We start from the raw sequence: 22,933 nt of genomic DNA, 5'->3' as shown, positions 1-22,933 counted from the left end.
ATTGAGGCATTTTTATCCCACCTTCACTTCCATAAACCTAGGGCATGTTTACATTAAACTGGGAGAGAAGAGAGAATCTGACTGTCCTGTCACTCAGGAAGCTTCATGACTAAGTAGAGATTTGAGTCCCAGGTCCAGTGCTCTTAACTACTACCAGGGGTCAGCAAACTTTTTCAGCAGGGGGCCGGTCCACTGTCCCTCAGACCTTGTGGGGGGCCGGACTATAATTTGGGAAAGAAATATGAACGAATTCCTGTGCTCCACAAATAACCCAGAGATGCATTTTAAATGAAAGGACACATTCTACTCATGTAAAAACACACTGATTCCCGGACCGTCCGTGGGCCGGATTAGAAGGCAATTGGGCTGGATCCGGCCCCCAGGCCTTAGTTTGCCTACCCATGCACTACACCAGCCTGGCCCACCTGCCCGAGCTGTGCAAAAGTACTTCCGGCTACAGCCACCACTTGAGCATCCAGGAGCACAGGATAATCCCAAAACCATGTGCCAGACTCTTGAGAAGGAGGATCATCCCATCCGGAACAGGATAAATACCCATCCTTAGATCAGCTTCCCTGCTGGCCAGCAGCACCTCTGTCTCGCCACCTCCTGTCCCCAGCTTCCTTTAGGCACCTTTTTCATTTTGCCTGCTGAAGGATCTGTATAACTCCAGAGCTTGCCTGCTTTTTATGCCAACAGATTTTTGATTCAGTGAAATTAAGCTCACCTTGTTCTGCTGTTTTTTGGCAGGAGGGAGCTCCCTCCTTAACTAATCCTGCAAGTTGGCCCCTCGGAATCTTGGCTTCCCATCCCATTTGCTGTAACCCATCTCAGACCCCTGCTTCCTTCTCTCAGATGGGAATAATATCCAGGATTTTAGCTGCATCCTGTTACAACCAGCCTAGACCTGCTTCCTTCTGCATCGGTGGCTAGGAGTCCAGATTCCCAGGCTTTTCTTCCTCTAGGGATCATCTGTAGGATATATTGCATTTTAAATGTCTTCTAAAAACCCTTTCCTACCTTCCGTCACACTTCTGCACCATTTCTAACCAGCACCGAAGGTCTCGTTTGTCGCAACTGCGTTATCTCTCCCCACCCACGGAGAAATGTGACATACTTTATAGGGGATTCCCTGCCTCATATCACAGACACAAGATTGCACTCTTGTAGTCAGTGTTAATTAACTTAGAGCAACCACGCAACAACTATTCACACCCCTTTTGCCCTATAAGAACCCCGGTTATTTTGCTAAACTCTGTTGTTAAGCAGATATGCACTCTGTGAAAGCACAGAGGCACTTTGGTCTGTACAGTAACACTGTGTGTGTGTGTGTTTCTGGCATTAAATTGCAGGTTTTGTTGTTGTTGTTTTTAAGACAAGTGTCCAGATTGTTTTATCGTCCTTCCCGAAAGCAAACCCCTTCCCTTCCGGATCCAGGAATCCAGCAGCGTCAAGTCACTACTGCGCTGCCTCCCTTTCCCCCTCCCCACCACCCCGCCCTGTTCTGTTGAGCTGCTGTGCCAAGCATGTAAAGCTCCTGGGATTGGCTGTGTCTGGCTCAATCCCACATCTTATTTCTCTGGCCTGAAAATGTCAAATCGCATATCGCTGCGGTGCCATCCCACCCTTGCGGAGAGCATGCTGGAGGCGGCTTCCAAAGCTTCCAGGCCTTCAGGCATCCCTGTTTGGGGTTACTCTTCCCTACTGGGCTGTCCTGTTCCCACTTCTCAGTGTTTCTCTGGGAGGGTATCTTACGTAAAGGCTTTACGGTTTCAGAATCTGCCTGCTAAAATATGAGCAGCTGAGCAGCATCCCTCCAAGACAGAGCGCTGGGGCAGCTCAGGCTCCAGTCCTGCTGTTAAAACCACAGAATGGTTTTCCCAGGAGGCCAGCTGACATTTGTACAGTGGTACCTCGGCTTAAGAACTTTATTTGTTCCGGAGGTCCGTTCTTAACCTGAAACTGTTCTTAACCTGAAGCACCACTTTAGCTAATGGGGCCTTGCGCTGCCGCCGTGCCGCCACAGCACGATTTCTGTTCTCATCCTGAAGTGAAGTTCTTAACCTGAGGTACTATTTCTGGCTTAGCGGAGTCTGTAACCTGAAGCGTATGTAACCCGAGGTACCACTGTACTGGGATTTGCCTCTGATTAGCAGCCGTTGCATGATTTGCGGGGGCCCACCCCACCCCAAATTTCTAAGTTCAGTCAAGACAAAACCCCAAATTCAGTGCAAAGGATACAAATTGATAACCAAACAGCAATTGTTTTAGCATGTAATCTTCCTTGCATCCTGCGTTAGTATCCCTGCAGAGAATTTGGAAGGGTTTTTTTTTTTTTTTAGGGCAGTTAATAGTAGGCAGAACCAAGTAAGATATTTTTGTGCGCAAATGTCTCAAGAGCACATGCCCTTGTTCCTTCCTTGTCTTGCGTCTATTTCCCATCACAGATCAAATGTGTGAATGGACCATGTCACAGATCAAATGCCATGGACACAGCTTTCATTTCTCCTCACATCACCTTGCATGCAATGTTTTTTTCCGTGGAAACGGTTCACACATTCAGCTCCAGCCAAGCATTCAGTCCTCAAACATAGGGGAGACAAGTGATGTATGAAGACAAGGCCCATAAGTGGCATTATGAAAGTGAATTGGTTGGGTGATTTCATCATGTAGGTTCTAGGCAGACTCCCCACCCCTCACCCCAAAGGCAGCCTCTTCTGTTTGCGTATTTAGGCCCTGAGAAGCTCACCTGATTTCTCTTTCTCTTTTTTTCTGCAGCCATTGAAACGCAGAGTACCAGCTCGGAAGAGATTGTGCCCAGCCCCCCTTCACCGCCCCCACTGCCCCGAATCTACAAGCCCTGCTTTGTGTGCCAGGATAAGTCTTCTGGCTATCACTATGGGGTCAGCGCCTGTGAAGGATGCAAGGTGAGAATGGAAAGGGCAGCTGGGAAAGGAGGACATCTACACTGCAGGGGAAAGACATGGGGGGGTGCCAATTGGTTGGGTGTGCGAGTTGCAGTACAGTTTTTTAACCGCCGAGACAGACCACAGGCAATTACAAAACAGGGGCCACGAACCTGGAACTCTTGAGAGAGGTACTGCGATGTAGTGGGGACGATAAAAAGTGAAGCACACCACACGTTCACTCCTTCTGGCTGGCGTGTTTCCCCCCGCACACAGGCCTTGTTGCTAGGCCCCATTGAAAGTCACACAAACACCCTGTTTCCCTATTGCTACCACCTGCTCCCCAGCTATTAGGGCCGGTACTGCGATGCCATGTCCCATAATAATCTGAGGCCACTAAGTTTAGGTTTTGCCCCTATCCCATGGGTATAGGGGGACAGAGCAGTGTTCACGCAGAGCTTAGAAGCCAATCTCTCAACTCTTCCATGCTAGGAGGAATTATTATCACTATCGTTGTCATTGCTAATATTATTATTGTTAGAATTTATTACCCGCCCCTCACTTTAAGGTCCTAGGGTGGATTACAATTTTTAAAGCCTCATTGATATTAAAGCACAATATTAAAAATAGTGCAAAACAACTTAAAATTACAAAAAAAACCCCACACAAGCGGAGTCCTGAAAATAATACATCTCAAGTATCAAGAGGCATGTCTTCAGCAGTGGAGATTTCTGGGCACCAGGTTGGCAACCACAGTTTAAAAACCTCTGCCTTAGTCCATAGTTAAGGCCATTTCCACTGTGCGTTTTTCCTTCTTGCAGATTGAGACAAGCGAATTGTTGTAAGAGCAAGCAACAGTCCAGCAATGTAGTTGGGGTCATAGGATTGTAGTGCTGGAAGGGACCCCCCAGGGTCATCTAGTCCAACCCCCCCAGCGAACAGATATTTGAAGAGCAAAAAAAAAAGAAAAGAAAAAGAGGACACACTTGTCGACTTCTACTTTTAACGATGGATTGCTAGGATGACTTTCACTTTACAAACCCATGAAAAAGAGGACATGTCCTGGAAAAAGAGGACACATACCAACCCTAATTATCGATAATTCTGGTTCTTCTTGAAGGATGAGGATAGCTGGCGTGGGAAACAAGGGTGTGTTTTAGTGTATTCACAAGAGTTGTGTTCACTCTTCTTTTTCAAAATTCCCGTTTATTCCTCTGTCTTTCTGCTAAGAGGATGAGCTCCAGTTGCTCTACCTGTGCGCACACACACATGCCCTCACTTGCACCAGGCTTGGCAGTGTGACCCTGTAGATTGGGCTGGCAGAGATCAGCCTGAGCGGGCAGGCGCTGTGCTATGTGCTCGGTCCCCACCAGCAAATCCCTTCCCTCTGGCTCATTAACACGAGGCCCTTTGTGCCTCTGGTAGCCTGGAAGAAAGGCCTTTCTCCTTCCCCGCCAGGAGTCTCCTAATCTCATTAGAGGGACGTGGCAATGTTGTCTTCGCTCCCCTCTGCCATTGAGTAGCCAGGCCTCTGCCATGGCCACCCCCAAAGCAATGGGCCTCAACTTCTGACTGCGTGCCTGTCCCAGTTGGTTGCAGGGTCGGCTTTTTGGGGGGCTGTTTAGCACTTAAGACCGCTGCTGACATTTGGTTCTCTTGAGAATGTGCAACATCAGGCTGTTTATATTCTGCACCCCAGTATAATTTCAGAGAGGAGGCGGCAATCCTGAGAGTCTCAGGTTTCTAGCCCTCATGTGTAGAACAATGTTTGCCCTTCCCTCTTACTCTTCCGTCATTACTAAAGGCCTACATTCTCTGAAGCCCTGACTTATTGTAACACCAAATATATTCAGTTTGATTAGTTCTGAGAGTGTAAATCAGGCTTCCTGGATTTCTTTGAGGTGGGGGCAGCAGTAGTGCGAGGGTAGGCAAAGCCTTTTTCTGTGAGGCCCATCCTTGTGGATGTAGTTGCATAAAATAGACACCAGAAGGCTTAGTTTGGTCAGAATCAAGTACACGCTTCCAGAGTCAATGCTGAATACCTTTCTTCTGGTAAATGAGCCACCATTAGCCTCTAGTTTAGAGGAACTTGAAAATATGTGTCCTGGGCTTTTTAGACTTGTCAACCCATGTGCTATCTGAAACCAAAGGGAGCACATTGGTTGCCAGATGTGAAATATATTGGCATTATCTTCAGCTCTCCTACCCCACTACTGTTCCCTGGGCAGCTCTTAACATTTTGACAGCAGAAAAGGAAGAGCCTGTGGGGCTCTCTAGAGGATGTTGGAACTCCAAGTCCCATCAGCTCCAGCCAGTGGTCAAGGATGATGGGAGTTGTAGTCAGCGGCATCTGAGGGGACAGGGCTGCAGGTTTCCAACCCCTGCTGTAGTACTTTTTTTTAGCATGTGCAAAGAGCTTCATGCACATTGTTTATTTATTTGCTCACTCGAAAGGATTTATACCCTGCTCTTGAGCCAGGAAAGCTTGCTCCCAGAGCGTCCTTACAAATCAATAAGAATAACACAGCCCTTTCCTTCAGGCTTATGATATAAAAGGACAGGACATAGAAGCAGGGTGGTGGTGGGGAAGGACACACACACACACCCCATCCGGTCTCACACAGCAGCAACATTGGCAGAGTCCACTCCAGGTGGGGGGCTGAAAGTGAGGGGAGGAAGGGTCTGCCTTGGTCTCATGCCTTGCTTTCCCCCTCTTCTCCCTCCCCCTTACAGGGCTTTTTCCGCCGCAGCATCCAGAAGAACATGGTGTACACCTGTCACCGCGACAAGAACTGCATCATCAACAAAGTGACGCGGAACCGCTGTCAATACTGCCGCCTGCAGAAGTGCTTCGAAGTTGGCATGTCCAAGGAGTGTAAGTGGGGGAGGAAGGGAAGCTGCTATGCATCCTCTTAAAGCAGTGGTAGGCAAACTTGACCCTCCAGCTGTTTTTGGACTACAGTTCCCATCATCCCTGACCACTGGTCCTGTTAGCTAGGGGTGATGGGAGTTGTAGTCCAAAAACAGCTGGAGGGCCAAGTTTGCCCACCACTGTCTTAAAGTAACAGGTCCTCACCCCCACCCAGAATGCCTTTCCACATTCAAAACTCACAAGGGCCATTGAGCAAAGTCGATGGGTTGGGGAGATCCTGATTCGAATCTCCACGAAGGCTGTTGGCCGCCCTTGTTGGCCAATCCACAAGTTGTGTCTCCCTTAAGAACAGCAGAGCATTTTCAAATCGTAATTCAAACCAGAGCGCCATAGAGAGTCCCCTGTGATATGGAGGTCGAAAGGTGAGGGCTAAAGGTAGTCCTGGAAAGACTTTGGAGGAGGAAGAGGAAAGAGAAGACCTGATATGGAACAGAGAATGTAACAGGGGCTATTGGCATATTCACTTGCAGTGGAAGAGCAAAAAGAAAAGAAAAAGGTAAGGGAGATGAGAGAGGCAAGAGATGTTCATTTTGAAAGTCATATTTCTAGTCCTCAGGATTACGGAGGTATGTTTCAAAGTTTGTGGTTGTGTTGACGAAAACTTCTAGGTTTAGCAAAGAGAGGGTTGTACCCAGTGCTAGTTGTACTCAGAGGAGACTCAGTTGAAATCGGTGACTCCAAGTTAGTCATGTCCCTTAACTTTAAGGGGCCTGTTCTGAGCAGAGTTTGCGTTGGCTGCAACCCAGAATGTCTGGGTCGTGCATGATCGCTAGGCCTTCCTTGAGGTTTCAAGGCATGGTTATGGCTTCCCTGCCAATGGGCTCTCTACTTCCCGCTCGGCTGTATCTTTCCTCCCGCACGACATCTCTTGTGGAAATAATAATAATAATGCAGTGTTTGCATTTTAAAAATCAATCAATCATCAAATTGACCAGTGCAAATATAGGATATTGCAGTTGTGTGGATATGTAGGACATTACGTCCAGTTTCACATATTTGGGGGGGAAAGGGGAAGGGTTCCCCGTTCTTGCTGGTTCTTGGAGGGGGGAAGCTTACCTCTCCTGCACAACACGACTCCCCTCGCCCTCCTCCAACCTCCCCCAAAACAGCTGCCATTGAGATGGAGGGATTTTTCCAGCTTTCACCCCAAAGAGATGGTGCGTGGAGCTCGCCCCTCTGCTTTGTGCTAATTTTGAGGGTGTTTCCCCGGCAACCGGTGATTGATGATGTCAGAGATAAATGACGCAGACAGGGCCCTCCTGGCGTCTGCAGTGCCTAGTTGTCATGGCTCCCGACTGTAATGGGGGTGGGGGCGGAGGGAACCCCACTTCGCCATGACAACTCCAAGGGTGAGATTAATAAACCCTTGGGGTGGGGAAATAGCAGATTGATCCAGTCGAAAGGGAGGGCTGGATGGGTGGGGAATCGGTGGTTGATCTGGGACATTGGCGGTCCTGCCCTCCCCAACCCCTTTTGCCTTTTAGGTGAGAAACAGGATAATGAAGAAATAGGGCAATCAGGAAGGGGTGGGGTGGGGCAGGCATTATTCTGGCCTAGTCCCGGCCTTGCTCTCCACCCATTTTTGCTGAGTAGCAATATATAATCCTGGAGTCCCCTTTTAATGACCGCAGTCCATCTGTCGGCCCTGAAGATGTTCTAAGGGAGAGAAAGATGACTTTGCTGACCAAATAATAGCTAGCGGGAGGACGACTCTCGTTAAATTCAGGTACAGAGCTAAGGCAGGGCAGGAACCGATGTCTTCCTGAGATGTAGAGCCACTCTTTTTTCCAGGGAGGGAGGGAATTCAAGTACAAACCAAACTGTTTGTTAGGGAGCGGGCGCAGAAAATGAGGAACGTGGGGGCACCTTTCCCAAATCTGCTTTTAAGATGCGCCAACAACACACACACACACACACACTTCTCCTTGTGCCAGCTGCTTTTTCTCCCCCCAGCCCCTATGTGATGATGGATGCAGTATTTCCCCCCCGCCCCAACTGCTTGTCTGGACTGCGCTTTATTGAATTTGCCAAGCAGACATGACTGATTTCCGAATTATCCCCCTCCCTCCCGCCCCCACCTCCTCCCTCAGGCAGGGCGGTGAAATGTACCAGCCCACTGTGAGCGAAAGACTCATCTGGCGTTGCCACCGCCTCACGATTTGTATTTATTTTATTAATATATAGATATAAGTGTGTGAGTGTGTTTTTAAGGAAAAAATAATACCCCAAAAGGGCACACACCAACTATGCATTCTCACATGACTTCCTCCAGGAATTATCCTACTTTGGAGTCCTGTGCAAGGATATAATACCACAAGAGAGAGAGAGGAAAAAAAACATACACAAAGCTTTGTGCTTGCCTCGATAAATCCCTTCCACGCAGAGGCAACGCCACAAATCTGATGCATGTGGCCACGTCTTGTTTAGCAGCCCCTGGGTCTTAGTTCTGTAATTTGCGAACAGTTTTTTGTTCTATGTAGGTTAATTAAATTAGTTAAGAGGCTCTGGTTTGACTTTCTTTTGTCTGCTTGAATTTCTAGCCCCTTCTCATGTTTAGGGTTCCTGGCAGGTTAGAGAGAGAGAGAGCTGCTCACGGGAAGACATGTAGGAAACAACCCATTTCAGATACCTTGGCAGAACCCAGCAAACGTTTAGAGCTCCGCTCCCTTTGCTAGCTTTCTCCCTGCCCAATAAACAGCTTGTGCAGAGAAGGTTTTGAACACTTCCTTAAGAGATTTGGGTGTTGGCAAGTTTCCAGTGGAAGAGAATTCCACTCTCAGTTTGCTGAGTGGATGGTCTTCATGAGGACAACGCTCCTGGTAGGTCTTCGGGAGCACTAATGTAGGGGAGGAAGACATTTCAGGAACTAATGGCTGAAAGTGGAGCAGGTCAAACAAGGCACAGGTTAGGATGGCAGGCTTGCTTAGGTCTGGAGGGTTGCCTGTTCTCCCTTCCCTTGATGGAGTTGCACTCCCCCTGAAGGAAAATGCTTGCAATCTCATGTTCACCTGGACCCTTCTTTTCAGTTGGGTAGATAGATTTTTGTGTGCACATGTGTACACATGTGCAGGGCCTTCTCAGTGGTGATTCTCAAGCTCTGGAATATGTGCCTCCAGAGCAGGCACCTCAAACTGTTTCAGCTGCTGGTTAAAGTTTCATGAAGAAGGCTCTTTCTTAATGGTGGTTGGTCATTTTTATACCGACACACTAAGCACATCTCTCTCTCTCTCTCTTTTCACTTTGTTCTTTGACAACTATTTCTAAGCATCTCTGTGATTTTTTTTGGAAATGACTTATAAAAACAGGGATGATTGAATGTGATCTCAGGTGCTGCTTTTTTTGGCACCAAGGGGAAAAAGGTACAGAAGTGCTGAACTAAACAAACAGACTAAGATTGGAAGTAAGAATATAATGGTTAAATATTTCTGGGAGCAAAAAAAACCGCACTTAGCTGGATAAATGCATGGTTTCTGTTGCTTTGGCTGCCAGTCACTGAGCTCTGGAAAGGACACACATGCATGTGGGTATGTGGGCCCACACACATGCTCCTTTGCACATATTGCACATCCATCATGAAGCCAGGTTGTGTTTTCCTAGCTTCCCAGGGGCATGAAAAGCTGCCACATAGTGAACAAGATGCCTTGTGGCATGTTGTGGCACCAAGTAAATGATTTGGTGAATGAATACATTCTGTTTGCATTCCAGGATTGACTAAGGTAGGATTGGGAACAGATCCAGTTTACTATAGGGGCAGGTAGGGGAGGTGTCTCCCTCCTCTCCTGCAACATCTAGTTGCGAACCAGTGTTAGAAACTCAGCTATATAAGCTATGTGCCGAATGCCTCTTTAAACCAGGGTTACAGTCACCAAAACATAATGTCTAGTTGCCTTTTTGTGGTCCAGACAGCTCGAAAGTCGTATTTTTCAATACAACTTTTTGGTTCCTGAAATCCCATTCTGATTGTGCAGATAAAAGATCATGGGTAGAATTCTACAGGATGTGTTCAGCTAGTGTGTTAAAACAGTCAAGATCCAAGGATCCCCAGGCATGCACCTCCAGATGGTGGAGGCGTCAGGCACCCTCCTGGCAGCCAGGCACCTTCACTTGGTCGCAGCAGGTGGCCGATGGCCAGGTGCCAAATGCACCCGGCAAATTCCGAACGCTGTTGTGATCACTTTCTTGAGACTTCAGATCTGCAGGCCCGCTTTCAGTTTGCACACTTGCTCTCCAGTGTAACACACAGTGGCCTGGATTGGGAAGGCTGATCTGTCAGTGGAGTTAGGGCAGGGTGGACAGCCAGTAGAAGGATGCTGAGAGACTACAACCAGCCGAGGCGTTTTTGTTGTATTTGTGTGGCTTTGTTTCTTGGATGCCTCCCTTGCGGATGTGGTGGGAGCACCCTTCATTTGTAGAAGGCCCCGGGTTCAATGGCCATCTGTCTTAGATGCTTTAGTTGAGATTCCTGCATTGCCATGGGTCGGGGGTCCCTTCCAACTCTTTGATTCAATCCCTGGCACCTGCAGGTAGGGCTGGGAATACCCCCTGCCTGCCTTAAATCCTTGAGGTTGTGTTGACAGTAACTGAGCTTGATGGACCAGTGGTGTGACTCAGTATCAGGCTTGGTTTCCATTTAAGTGCATTTCTTTTAGTTTTTCCATTTATCGTTGTTGTTGTTATATGATGAATCACAAATAATGGCCATGGCCAAAGATGAGGAAGGGTGGGTTGGTTCTCCCTTTAGGGCTTTTCTTGATTTCTCACTCTCTTGGAAAATGCCGGTCCTCACTTTGCGATCCTCTCTTCTTTGTTTGCCTTCCTTTCCAGCCGTCCGGAATGACAGAAACAAGAAGAAGAAAGACGCCCCCAAGCAGGAATGTTCGGAGAGCTACATCATCACGCCTGAGGTGGAGGACCTCATAGAGAAAGTGCGCAAAGCCCACCAGGAGACCTTCCCTGCCCTCTGCCAGCTGGGCAAGTATACCACGGTGAGTGGCAGCCCGAGGGAGGCAGTGGGAGGGAAGGAGGAAGTGTGAGCTGGAAGTGTTGATTGGTGCAGTTGGCGGGAAGGTGGGATCCATGTTAGCTGGGGTGGGGAACCCCAGCTGGGGCTATGAGAGTTCTGCGCTTAGAATTGCAGCGTTGGAAATGGACCGCGAGGGTCTCATGTAGTCCAACCCGCTGCAGGATGAACCCGCCCAGCTCAAACCCATGATGCTGAGATTAAGAGTCTTGTGCTCTACTGATTGAGCTGGACAACTCCCTGAAATTCCGCTACAAAAACAAAACAAGCCATAACTCTGCAACCTTGATCAGTTTTGCTAGTTGAGCACCTTGGTCCTTGCCGGTTTGCTTTTCCATTGCTTTCCCTCTGAAACTGCCTTTTGCTGTGTCCAGACTAATTGTCTGTTCAGTCCACATGGAGCAGCTCTTCAGGATCTGAGGCAGAGAAAAGGTCTTTCCACATCACTTCCTTCATGGTCCTTTTAACCAGGGATGGAATCTGAGATATTTGCAATGGCCCATTCTGTCTTCTGCTAGCTGGACTATGCAGCCCCACTCTCCTTGCTTCTGAGCGTCCCCTGGGCCCTTGCCACATTACTTAGGCTTCTCTATCCAGCCACAAGGGCAAGGAACCTGCTTGTGTTGTTTTATAAATACATCCTGTCTTTTAGTACAGTGCCTACGCAAGGCAGCTTCCAGGACTGCTCAGGTAAAAGCTGAGTCTCTCAAGAGGACAGCAGTTCAGAAAGATGGCGAGACACAAGTCCCAGCCCGATATGTGCAGATGTGGCACTCATGAAATGTTCATTCGCATTTGTAACAGCTGTCCGTAGTTGGAAGATGTTACTTTTAAAGATAGTCCCCAAAATGACAGAGAAACACAAAAATATAATAAATTCTTCTCCTCACCTGCACCTGGATTTTATGTTTTCATGCATTGTTGTATAGTCCTGCACTATTTAGAGGTGTTTATTCTGTATATGTTATATTGGAATATTACTTGTTTCTTAAAATAAAAAGGTTTTTAAAGAAAAAAAATTTAAAACGTGATCAAGCCATGTACTTCACAGGAAGGCAAGGTGTCCAGACAGTGTAGCCGGAGAATCAATTTCTTCTTAATCTTCCTATTCAAGTGGGGGGGCGGGCGGGCTGGAATCCAACGCCACCTTTTTTTGCCCCCATCTCAAATGCATTCAGCTCTCTTTTCTTTTCCTCTCCGTCTTTTCATGCTGCCTTTCTGGTCTCTTCTCCTCCCTGCTCCACAGAACAACAGTTCGGATCAGCGGGTCTCTCTCGACATCGACCTGTGGGACAAGTTCAGTGAGTTGTCCACAAAGTGTATCATCAAGACAGTCGAATTCGCCAAGCAGTTGCCAGGCTTCACCACACTCACCATCGCCGACCAGATCACGCTCCTGAAAGCTGCCTGTCTAGACATCCTGGTGAGTCCTGCCCCTCCTTCAGACAGGGGCAAGTCGGGGAACCCTTTTCTTTTTATCATTAGGGTGGCCATACTGCCATTGCTATCCACCCTAGATCAATCCATGGTCCAGTGGTGGGTCCCCAATGCATTAGTGCAACGTCTCCCAAACTTGGGTCTCCAGCTGTTGCTGGACTACAGCTCCCATCACCCCTAGCTTAGCAGGACCAGTGGTCAGGGATGATGAGAATTGCAGTCCAAAAACAGCTGGAGACCCAAGTTAGGGAAACCCTGGACTAGTCGAAGCATCTATGCTATAGGGGATAGGGGAGCCATGTACTCACATGAGAATTGTGGAGTTGGAAGGACTTTCAAAGGGTCATTTAGTCCAACTGCTGCAATGTAGGAATCACAGGTGAAGAATCCTTGGCAGGCAAGCTATCCAACCACTGCTTAAAAACCCCTCTGTAAGGAGAGTCCACAATCCATTCCACTCTTGGAACAGTTCTCACCATCAAAAAGCTTCCTGCAGCCAATCGGAAGCCGCGCTTTGGTTTCTGAACATTTTGAAAGTCAAATGGACTTCTGGAACGGATTCCATTCGACTTCTGAGATACGATTGTACAGTGGTACCTCACGTTAAGAACTTAATTTGTTCTGGAGGTCCGATCTTAACCTGAAACTGTTCTTAACCTGAGGTACCACTTTAGCTAATGGGGTCTCCTGCTGCCACCATGCCGCTGCCATGCAATTTCTGTTCTCATCCTGAAGCAAAGTTCTTAACCCGAGGTACTACTTCTGGGTTAGTGGAGTCTGTAACCTGAAGCTTCTGTAACCTGAGGTACCACTGTAGTTTGAATTGATTGGTTTGGTTCCTCCTACCCTCTGGAGGAGCAGAAAACAAGCTTGCTCCATACTCTGGTTCTCATCTCTTAAAAAAAGCACACAAATGAACCCGTATCCACCACCTCATAGTAACCTATTACAGTGGTACCTCGGGTTACATACGCTTCAGGTTACATACGCTTCAAGTTACAGACTCCACTAACCCAGAAATAGTACTCCGGGTTAAGAACTTTGCTTCAGGATGAGAACAGAAATCATGCTCTGGCGGCGCGGCGGCAGCAGGAGGCCCCCTTATCTAAAGTGGTGCTTCAGTTTAAGAACGGACCTCCGGAACGAATTAAGTACGTAACCAGAGGTCCCACTGTAATAGCATTGCGGATTGCGGAAGGCATTGGGAGCCTCTGTGTGATGCATGCCTCTCTCCCGCATGCTCCTTCCTAGATCCTACGGATATGCACGCGCTACACCCCGGAGCAGGACACCATGACGTTCTCGGACGGCCTGACGCTGAACCGCACTCAGATGCACAACGCCGGCTTTGGGCCCCTCACGGACCTGGTCTTCGCCTTCGCCAACCAGCTGCTGCCACTCGAGATGGATGACGCCGAGACAGGGCTCCTCAGCGCTATCTGCCTCATATGCGGGGGTAAGCACCATTACTGGGACTGGGAGCAGGACCGATGTCCTCCATTCTCGGGGTTTGGCCAGTGGATGCATATAGTCGTAGCTCTGCGCTGTGTATGTATGTGTGTGTATTGTCCCTCAAACCCTAATAAATCAGACAAAACTAAAGTTTTGCAAAACCACAGCTTCTTCACCTGCCCCCCCCCCCCCAGAGTTCCCTCAGAAGACACATGGATTGTTAAACCACTCATGAGATTTGTAGCTCTACGAGGGAAGTAATGGTCTCAGCAGCCTTAACAAACTACATTTCCTTAAAGCGGCTTTAAAGTGTTGCTTTAAACATTGAGTGCCGATGGGGCCCTGGGGAGGGAACGGGCCAGATTCTCCTAGAATTCAGATTCTAGGATCCTCCTTGCACTCAGAAGTGTTAAGTCCAGTTCCCCAGTGTTGGTTTCTTAAGTTGGTTTTTGTTGTTTCCCTTGGGCGAGTGTTCCCAGAAGTGAATATTTGTAGTGATGGAAGCCGTCCAAAAGTGTTTGCTTGAAATGAGAATCCCTTAAGGAAGACCTAATAAAAAAGCCAGTTTATAACAGCCATTGGAATCCTGTTTCAAACATTTCCCTGAACCATTCCATCTAAATTTCTGTGACTTTATCTCCCATCTTCCTTTAAGCAAAACAAAGTAACTCCTTGGTACATAGACCAAACGTGTCAAGAGTTGGTCTCGTTCTCTCCCTGATAAGCTATTTATTCATGTGCAGGGATTTTTGTTGAATTTTATTTTGCCAAGAGAGCACTCAAGTATGTAACTCCCTCATCATATTGCAGCCTGAAGTAGTGTTAAAAGACCAGGAAATCATTTGCCATTTGCAGCTCCTGAATGTTAAAACTCTTAAACTTGAGACTCAGCCATGGGGCTTTGAGTCTCCCGAGCCAAAGTTATATTCACATGAACAAGGATGGTTGTAAGCCTCTTCCACAGGGGGTCTATGAGTGATGTTATATTTATTTTAGAGCAAAGTATTTAGGTGCAACCCCCCCCCCCCAAAAAGAACTCTAGAAACCCAATCATGTCTGCTCTGGAAACCTGAACCACTTGTTGGATTGACCTGCCTTCTCCCCAGTCAGTCCGAACCATTGTTACTTTCTGAAGGTGCTGAGAATTGAGACCCCCTGTGCCTTTGCACCAAAAATACTGTTTCCAAGGTTCCTCTGAAGCAAGGGGAGGGGTAAGGGCCATAACAGGATCACTTGTTGCGGTGAGATAGTTCTTGAGCTTTTCTTCACCCGATATTATTACTTTAGAAACCTTTTTGTTGACTACGATCTGCGAATTATCGCAGACCCTTGCACGGCTTATATTTGCCAGGGCCTTTTCAATAGGGGACATCCCTGTCCAACAGCACCATCTGGTGGCAAGAAGTTATTTTGGTGGGAGGCATGAAACGATGCCCTTTTTTAAATAAAGCTTTTGATATTTTCAAACACCAATGCTAATGACTGAAAGTTTAGAGGAAGCTTGTTCCCCACATTGGTGACATTGGTGACAATGTTGTCATGGAACCCACATGCACTGACTTTTACTGTGTAGGGAAGAGTGCGAAAACCACATGCGCAGTTGCGATCTGTAGCTTTTAAGCATGCGCCAGTTGCACACCATGGCAATCTTGCTGTGTGCAGGCACTGGAAAGTCACAACTTTCACTAGCAGATGCACCTTTTGCAAAACAGACCTATGGTGCTATCATCACATGCAGCAAGCAACATGTGTGGTGGTTTTTTTGTGGGTGGTTGTGGGGTTTTTAAAGAAGTGATTTGGGTGTAGGAAACCCCATTGTGGCCCTCAAGTGCGAGATGTAACCCATACCCTAAATGAAGGCAAATTCATTTGTGGAGCCTGGGGCTCAGAACAAGAGAAGGACATTGAAAACAAAGGAAAACGGGGGTCTCGAAACGCAGCAGCTTGTGTGAATTCTGCATTTGCATGATTCCATCCGCTAGAAATTTTCTAGGCTTGTCTGGAACACGGTGGTTCCCACCTGCTCACAAAGGATCTTGTGATCATGGTGTGCGTGCTTCTTTTCCACAGGTGTGAAAGAAGAAACTGCAGCTGTGCAACTTCTGCCTGTTGTGCATCATTTAAAAATGCAAAGCAATTTGGAGGGAGGGAGGGGAATAATGCCTCTCATAGTCTCAGAAGTGACTTTAGCCGTGTGTGTGTGTGTGTGTGTGTGTGTGTTTGCATGTTTGTATCCATGTATTGTGATGCATGCATCAATACTGTAAATACAACGCAAAATCCCTGTTAGGGTCATAGACAATGGCTCTTACTAGGCGCATTTCTCTCTTATTTTTTGTATTCTGAGTGTTGTGCAGATGTATTTTGTGCGTGTTGTTTTTCTAAGTGCCTCCCCTCCCCTCCCTCTGCCCAGATCGGCAAGACCTGGAGCAGCCGGACCGCGTGGACAAGTTGCAGGAGCCACTGCTGGAAGCCCTGAAAATCTACGTGAGGAAGAGGAGGCCTAGCAAGCCCCACATGTTCCCCAAGATGCTGATGAAGATCACGGACCTGAGAAGCATCAGCGCAAAGGGTGAGGGCGGGGCTCCGGGTTCTGCAAAGGGAGTCTCTCTCTTCATTTTGAGATGCGCACTGGAGACTTGAAACGTGCCTAAAATGCCTTAAAACTCCCAAGCGTGAATGCAGCAGACAGGTATTCAAAAGCATCTGCTTGAGATTCCTTGCAGCTCCCTGACAGAGTGTGGGGGCAAAGCTTGGATTTGTTGCCATGGGCTGTCCAGTGCAGGGCGAGGAGGGGAGGCTCAGCAAAGAGGTGATGTGAGTTATGTTCTCCACCCACCCAGTCATGGACTGGCTGGATGCAGAGGAGTGCAGGAATGAGGAGGCACCAGCTCGGGAACCCCTAAGGTGAATCCCCAGAGGAACGAGGCTCAAAACCAGGGAATTGGGGGTGGGGTGACTGTGAGTAGCCAGAGGGAGAAGAGGGGTCAGACTGTGGGAGAAGGAGATGTTGGAAGCAGAAGAGGCAACAGGGTTTAGTGAGCAGGAAGAGGCTGTGGCAGAGAGCCGGTTGGAGGCAGGCTGCTGAAGAAGCCAGGGCATCTTCCCCTCCTGCAAGTACCCACCTCCCCTCCTCCTGAACCAGAAAAGGTATGAAGAGAGCAGAGCAAAGACAGACAAGGTGTCAGAATCTCAGATTGCTTGGGAAGGACCCGGGGCGGGGAGGAGTCTTAGAGAGCTGTGGGAAGATGGGGACCTTCAGTCCTCGCAACTGCCTTCCTGGGGCAAGACCTACAGAAAAGAGTTTATGTGCCTAATCTGCCGAGCTGCTCTTTGAATAAAGAGTTAACTTCGCTGGCGCCTTGTGAGTTATTACTGACTTGGCACCTACCTCTGGCATTAAGTCGCCTGTCTGCCTCGCTCCCCCCTGCAGGTGCCGAAAGAGTGATCACGCTGAAGATGGAGATCCCTGGATCGATGCCGCCGCTGATCCAGGAGATGCTGGAGAACTCGGAAGGCATGGACACTTTGGGGGCCTCGGCGGGAGCCCCGTCGCGCATAGGAAGCCTCGCCCCCCCTCCGGGAAGCTGCAGCCCCAGCCTCTCCCCCAGTTCCAACAGAAGCAGTCCTGCCACGCATTCGCCGTGACCGAACCGGCCACCGGGACAAGCTGCTTGACCCCCACCCTCCCGGCTGCCTGCTGCACACTTTGGTCTTTTTGCTCCCTGGGGCCTGCCTGGACAAACGTCTGAGGAGCAGGGTTGGGGCAAGGGAGGGGGGAGCCGTGGGACAGCAGGCCGCTGCAAGTGGTCTCTCCTCCCTCCCCCTCCACGGCACTGCGTGGGCTGCAGTTGGGCCCGAGGGGGGTGGGCTTACACGTACTGTTCCATGCCAGCACGCTACCCTTTGTTCAACGGTTCCAGCAAAACAGGGTTCCACTTTTGCAATGAAGACCCCCCCTATTTGCGGGACACCCCCCCCCCCTTGGAGAGGCACAGATCATCTGATCCAGGAAGTTCTGGACTCTGCGGATAAAGATCAACGAGCCAATCTGAAGGACAGAAGCTCAAAATCTAGGAGCGAGACTTTACATACATATATATATCTATATATATATATATATTAAAAGAAAACCCAACTGATTACAGAAAAATTCACCTCCTATGTGGCACGCATCCCCTCCCCCCTCGACACACACACTCTCACCCTTGTCGTGCACACATTATACACCTTCACTAAGGAGTTGCCTGCTTCTTGTTGCAGTGAAAATGAAGTGGTGTTTTTTCTTTTCTTCCCGGTTGAGTTTGCATTTCAGATGTTTCAGGGGAAAGGGTGTAATGTTTTCTTGGTTTCTGTTTCCTGTTTTTTTATTTTATTGCTCCGTTTCCATCCTCGACTTGACCACCCAAAGTTAACCTTTCTCTCTTTACCCTGCCTTTCCCCACTCCTTGTCCACCCCACCCTCCACATGCCTAAAAAAAAAAAAAAAATCCGACACCAGCAAATAATTAAAAAAGAAAGAGAGAGAGAAGTAAAATTAGTTCTTCAGGGTTTTTCTTCTACACATAGAAAGGAGGAGGGAGAGAAGGATTCATTCATTTAAGAAAGAAGAAATATTATATATAAAAAAATATATAAATATATATATAAAAATACATTTTAAAAGAAAACTTTGTAAAAGTTTGGAATTTGGAGGATTTCTAGGAGGAGGGTGTGGCGAGGAGAAAATCAGGGTGGTGGGACACAGATTCTCCTACGGCTGGGTCACAATTTTCTTTTGAAACGCTAACCCGTATTATCTAGCCACAGTTGAGCACGTTTAAAATCAGTGTGAGATAAAAAGTACTTAACTTTGGCTGGGTTTGTGTTGTTTGGCTATGGGCTTCTTCTATCAATGGACAGAACGTGTCTTCAAGAAGGCACTGAAAAGGTTTCTGGAGGGAGAACAAGACTGGGTTATGAATGCTGTGATAGAAGTTCTTTTGAGCAAAAGCCCTCGGGTGTCAAAAAACCCCAAACCTAGCATTGTGCACTGTTTCACGTTTTCACTAACCGAAAAGAACCACCCCAACAATAACCCCCCCTTAAATATTAAGACTCCCTTTTATAAGAATGGTCACAAAGCGTTTTGTGAGGGGAAATAGCTCTCAGTTCCTTGGGCTCTTTTCACTTTGTTCTTTCTTTTTTTTTTTGCCTGCGCCGCCCCCCTTTTTTTAAGGGCAGGAGGGATAAAAGCCAGTCGGGACTTTTAAAGAGCCAATTCTAGAGAAAAGTGCGGGTCCTTTTCACAATCCCAGTGAAAAGTGCGAGTCCTTTTCCCTCTACTTTTAAACCTGCTTTACCCTTGTGCTGTATCACAAACCACTTGCCATCACATCTGCGTAAAGGCAGGGTAGATGTTGGGCTGCTTTTCAAGAAGAGCAGCGCTAATTCTGCCCTGCTATGCCCAGGGTTAGCTCCCATTGGACTCAGTGGGATTTACTTTTGATAGACACAGCATTGTACTGTAAGGCTGTTGTTCTAGATACCTGGAATCGAGCCCCATTGGGCTCAGTCACACTTATTTCTGAGTAGATGTGTATAGGACAGCTATCTAAAAGAACAGATGACCTGCTGCTTAGAATTAAGTCCTACTGGGTTGAGCTGGACTTGAACCCAGGTCACCGGGTACAGAATGGCAGCCCTCAGACCTTTGGGGTTTGTAGAACTAGTTCCAAGCTGCTTTGGATCCTGGCCAAGAAGTTTAAGACGAACGGCAAGGAAAACTCCCAATTTATCTATAGATTCAAAACACAAATCGCCACCACACTTAAGAGGAAAGAAAAATGTGACTGGTTCCATGTACTGGGGTAAGGATGAGGGATTTGGATGTGGGATCAGAGAAGGGCCCACACACAAAATTATTATTGATTTTTGTGTCTTTGAATCTACAAACATAAACAAAATTGGGGTGAAGGTTGAACCAAGAAAACACACACCCCAGTGCTCCTTCCTCAGTTCAAAGGACATGTACTGCACACCTCTCAGATATGTATATAAAGCTGTTATTTCAGATAAAAAAAAAGATACCTGTGAGCTTAAATCCTCCCAAAATTTCTGCATTTGGTTGGGGGGCAGTGGTAAGTGTGTGAGAAAGAAACCGAATTATTTTGCTTATTTATTTAAACAGATAGCTGTTTTCTGAAAGTCAATTAAGTAATGCTCAGCCAATGCTTAAATGGCCTTTTTTATAATAAAAAAGGGGGGGTTAGCTAAGGCTGTCAAATTAATTATGGTTGTTCAGTAGAAGCTCCATACACTGAACCAGTGTATATCTAAATGACAGCTGTCAGGGACAATTAACGGGGGGGGGGGGTATGGGGTATGGAAAGCTTCAGGCCTTGCTTACGAACTTTCAGAAGAATCTGTAAAAACCGAACACTGGACTAAACTTGATGTGAGCCCACAACACAATTTTTGCATCCACCAAAAGCCTTGTTCTAGCCCTAGTACGGCCACATCTGGAATGCTGTGTGCGGTTCAGCTCAATTCAGGAAAGATGTTGGCAAGACAGGAAAGGAGAAAATATATAAAGAGATGACGACGACAACAACAAATTAAGTGTGCTAGGGAAGCTGGACCCCTCCAGGTTGTTGTTAGACATCTGCTCCCATCTAACAAATACCGAGGGTGTTTGTGGAGGGAAAGGTGCTGTTGAAAGAAACACCCTGACAACACGATATCACTGCTGAAACAGACAGACAGGTGTGAGTGCCTGTGGAATTCTAAGGGAGTGGCTTATATTCGGGTATTGTCTTTTTTTTCCTCTCCCCCCGCCCTTGAATTTTAAAAGGTGCGGCTTATATTCGGGCCAATACGGTATAAATATTTTTGCTCCAGTACAACCTGAGTTCTGTGTCCCAGCCCCCTGGGAATTGCATTAGGTCCGCTTGAGAACGCTGACGTCCCACTCTGCTTTACACACATCCAGCCCCAAATACTAGACACTGGGTCACTGCCAGCTGAGTTTTTAATTGAGCGTTCATCCCGAGTTGTTTGCACAAAGCTTGCAAGGAGGTTAGCTAACTAGTTAACCAGCATGCAGATCACTTTGCAGGGAGGTTAGCCAATGCATCAAGCAATTGTTGCTTTCCAGTGCATCTCCTCAAGGGAAGCAGATTTCGCTGCAGGAGAGCACCAAATCATGCGTAAGTAGGTGCACAACACAACCTGAATCTGCCGGTATGTGATTGAATCCCACCCCAAAATAGGTAATGGCCCGAAAGCATCCTGGCTAGGCTCCTGCTGAGAGTAAGTGCTCCTTGACACAACTCCTCACTGTGCATTACAAACTGACTGACTGCCACCCTGGGATCCTATGGAAGCTTTCCTCTGCAATGGCACCTGTTTGTCTAAAGCGAATTCTGCCCCCAAGTGGAGCATTGAGCTAAGAAGGAAGAGCAGAGCAGTGATGGCTCGAGGCGAAGTGGACCTTTAAGAGCAACAGGTGCCTTGACAGGTGAGGAAGAGGGAGGCCGGTTGAGGCAGAGGAGCCTAAGCAAAAGGGCTGGATGGGACGAATCCAGTTAGAATGAGGCAAAAAGGAAAAGTGGGATGAGTAAAGGTGGAGCGTGGCTGATTATGCATTGCCAAGAAAGGAGGACACAAATTTGCATTAAATGATCTGTGAGTATTGTTATGTACAGGTGTAATTTTTTTGTAATAATTACTGTAAATAAGTCAGGGGTGGTAGAGCTGTGGCACTAGATCAGGCATGTCCAAAGTCTGCTTCGGGGGCCTAATCCGGCCTGCCCGTTGATTTAATCCGGCCCCTGTGGCAGTATATGTCCTGGGGTAAAATCCTAAAAGAATTGGGGATTAAATCCTAAAAAAAGCTAAACAACTTTGAGGTAAACATCAATTCTAAGAAAGCTCAACAACTTTGGGGTAAAATTGTAAAAAAAGCTAAACAAATAAAGCTCAACAACTTTGGTCGGTCCTCACACATGTTCACTTCATCAAACCTGGCCCTCTCTGAAAAAAGTTTGGGCACCCCGCTAGGTGCTGCTGGTCTCCAGCTTCCATCAGCCTTGGCCAGCACAGACCACAATCGAGGATGAGGGTGGTTATCATGCGGCAACGGCATACAGAAGGCTACAGCTTCCTCACCCTTGGAAAGGCAGTCCGATACAACTCTTGCCATCACCAGGAAGACTGCAACCAGGTGGCCTGTTCGCCAGCTCAGTCTGCTGCCCAGGTACAAGTTGGTACAGCCCCTGCTCTCCCTTCTTAAGAGTTCTTTGCCCTTTGAAATAGAGGACTTCTTCAAACAGATTTGCAAAGTAGGATACTCTGCCACTTCAGAGTTCTTCACCACTGGAGAGGAATGAAAAGCCTGTGGGGTGGAGGTCGTCTAGAAAGAGGGGACAGGATGAGGATTGTGTTCACCTTGGAAAAGGTGAGGTGGTTCATGAAGTTATAGAGGACCAGAGCTGACACTGTTCACCCCGGCTAATAGGATCTGGCTGTAAGGACGCTGAGCAGATTGATCCCATTAGTAAGGAGAAGAGACCAAGAAGCCCTTCACAGCCTTGCCAGAAGGCAGCAGAAGAGCAGAAGAGCTCAGGGGCACTTTAAAGGACAAACACATTAACTTATGACCTGGATTTTCATAAACATCCTGAAAGGTGCAAAGCAATCTGCAGAAGTGGTGACTGGGATGAGGTTTGAATCAAGGGCTTCCTCGGGATCAGCTACACTAGCTGGGAGTTGCAGGCCACAACATCTGGAATACTAAATGATTGTGTTATAAACTTATGAATCCACTTTATTTTCAGGCAGTCTGTACTGGTCTAGCAATGCACAGCAAGCTCTTATATTGTCCACCCTGTCCACCATGACTGACAGCAGCTTTCCAATTTTTGGGAGGTGGGGGGGGCAGCATTCCCAGTCCTACCTAGAGATCCTGGGGATTGAACCCAGGATCTTCTGCCTGCAAAGCGGATGCTCTATCACTAAACTACAGCCCTCCCCACAGTTGAAAGTGCAGAGTCTTTTGACATTCTGCTACCACAATTCGTTTTTGGAGATGCTACTTGCGCCACTAAGCTTCCTTCTTGTTGGTCTTTCACACACTACTCGTTGGAAGTCAGTTGTGTGTTGTTTTTTGAAGCAGACACGTGAAGTGCATTTAAGATACACTGCCAT

At 47.7% G+C, this 22,933-nt stretch overlaps 1 protein-coding gene and 1 long non-coding RNA gene across 5 annotated transcripts in view; one reads left to right on the top strand and one right to left on the bottom strand.

Moving 5' to 3' along the window:
- The window catches only part of RARA (retinoic acid receptor alpha), a 187,675-nt gene extending 169,391 nt beyond the window's left edge, over positions 1–18,284 (top strand). For all 4 annotated transcript variants that reach the window (XM_080978317.1, XM_080978316.1, XM_080978315.1 and 1 more), the window contains 7 exons: positions 2,779–2,927; positions 5,640–5,781; positions 10,663–10,823; positions 12,105–12,281; positions 13,547–13,751; positions 16,161–16,319; positions 17,181–18,284. In XM_080978317.1, the coding sequence (XP_080834443.1) occupies positions 2,779–2,927; positions 5,640–5,781; positions 10,663–10,823; positions 12,105–12,281; positions 13,547–13,751; positions 16,161–16,319; positions 17,181–17,395 (1,208 nt within the window). In that variant the 3' untranslated portion in view covers positions 17,396–18,284. The remainder of the gene's footprint in view (positions 1–2,778; positions 2,928–5,639; positions 5,782–10,662; positions 10,824–12,104; positions 12,282–13,546; positions 13,752–16,160; positions 16,320–17,180) is intronic.
- On the bottom strand, positions 18,285–21,974 carry LOC308461436. Its single transcript, XR_013978885.1, has 2 exons — positions 19,555–21,974; positions 18,285–19,524 (listed from the first exon to the last, which is right to left on the bottom strand). It is a non-coding gene; the product is annotated as an uncharacterized lncRNA (long non-coding RNA).
- Positions 21,975–22,933: the final 959 nt, after the last annotated feature.

Source organism: Podarcis pityusensis (genome assembly GCF_964106645.2).
Source record: "Podarcis pityusensis genome assembly, chromosome: 13".
NCBI classification, from domain to species: domain Eukaryota; kingdom Metazoa; phylum Chordata; class Lepidosauria; order Squamata; family Lacertidae; genus Podarcis; species Podarcis pityusensis.
The sequence above is the reverse complement of the archived record's forward strand: the minus strand, read 5'-3'. Positions and strand labels throughout refer to the sequence as shown.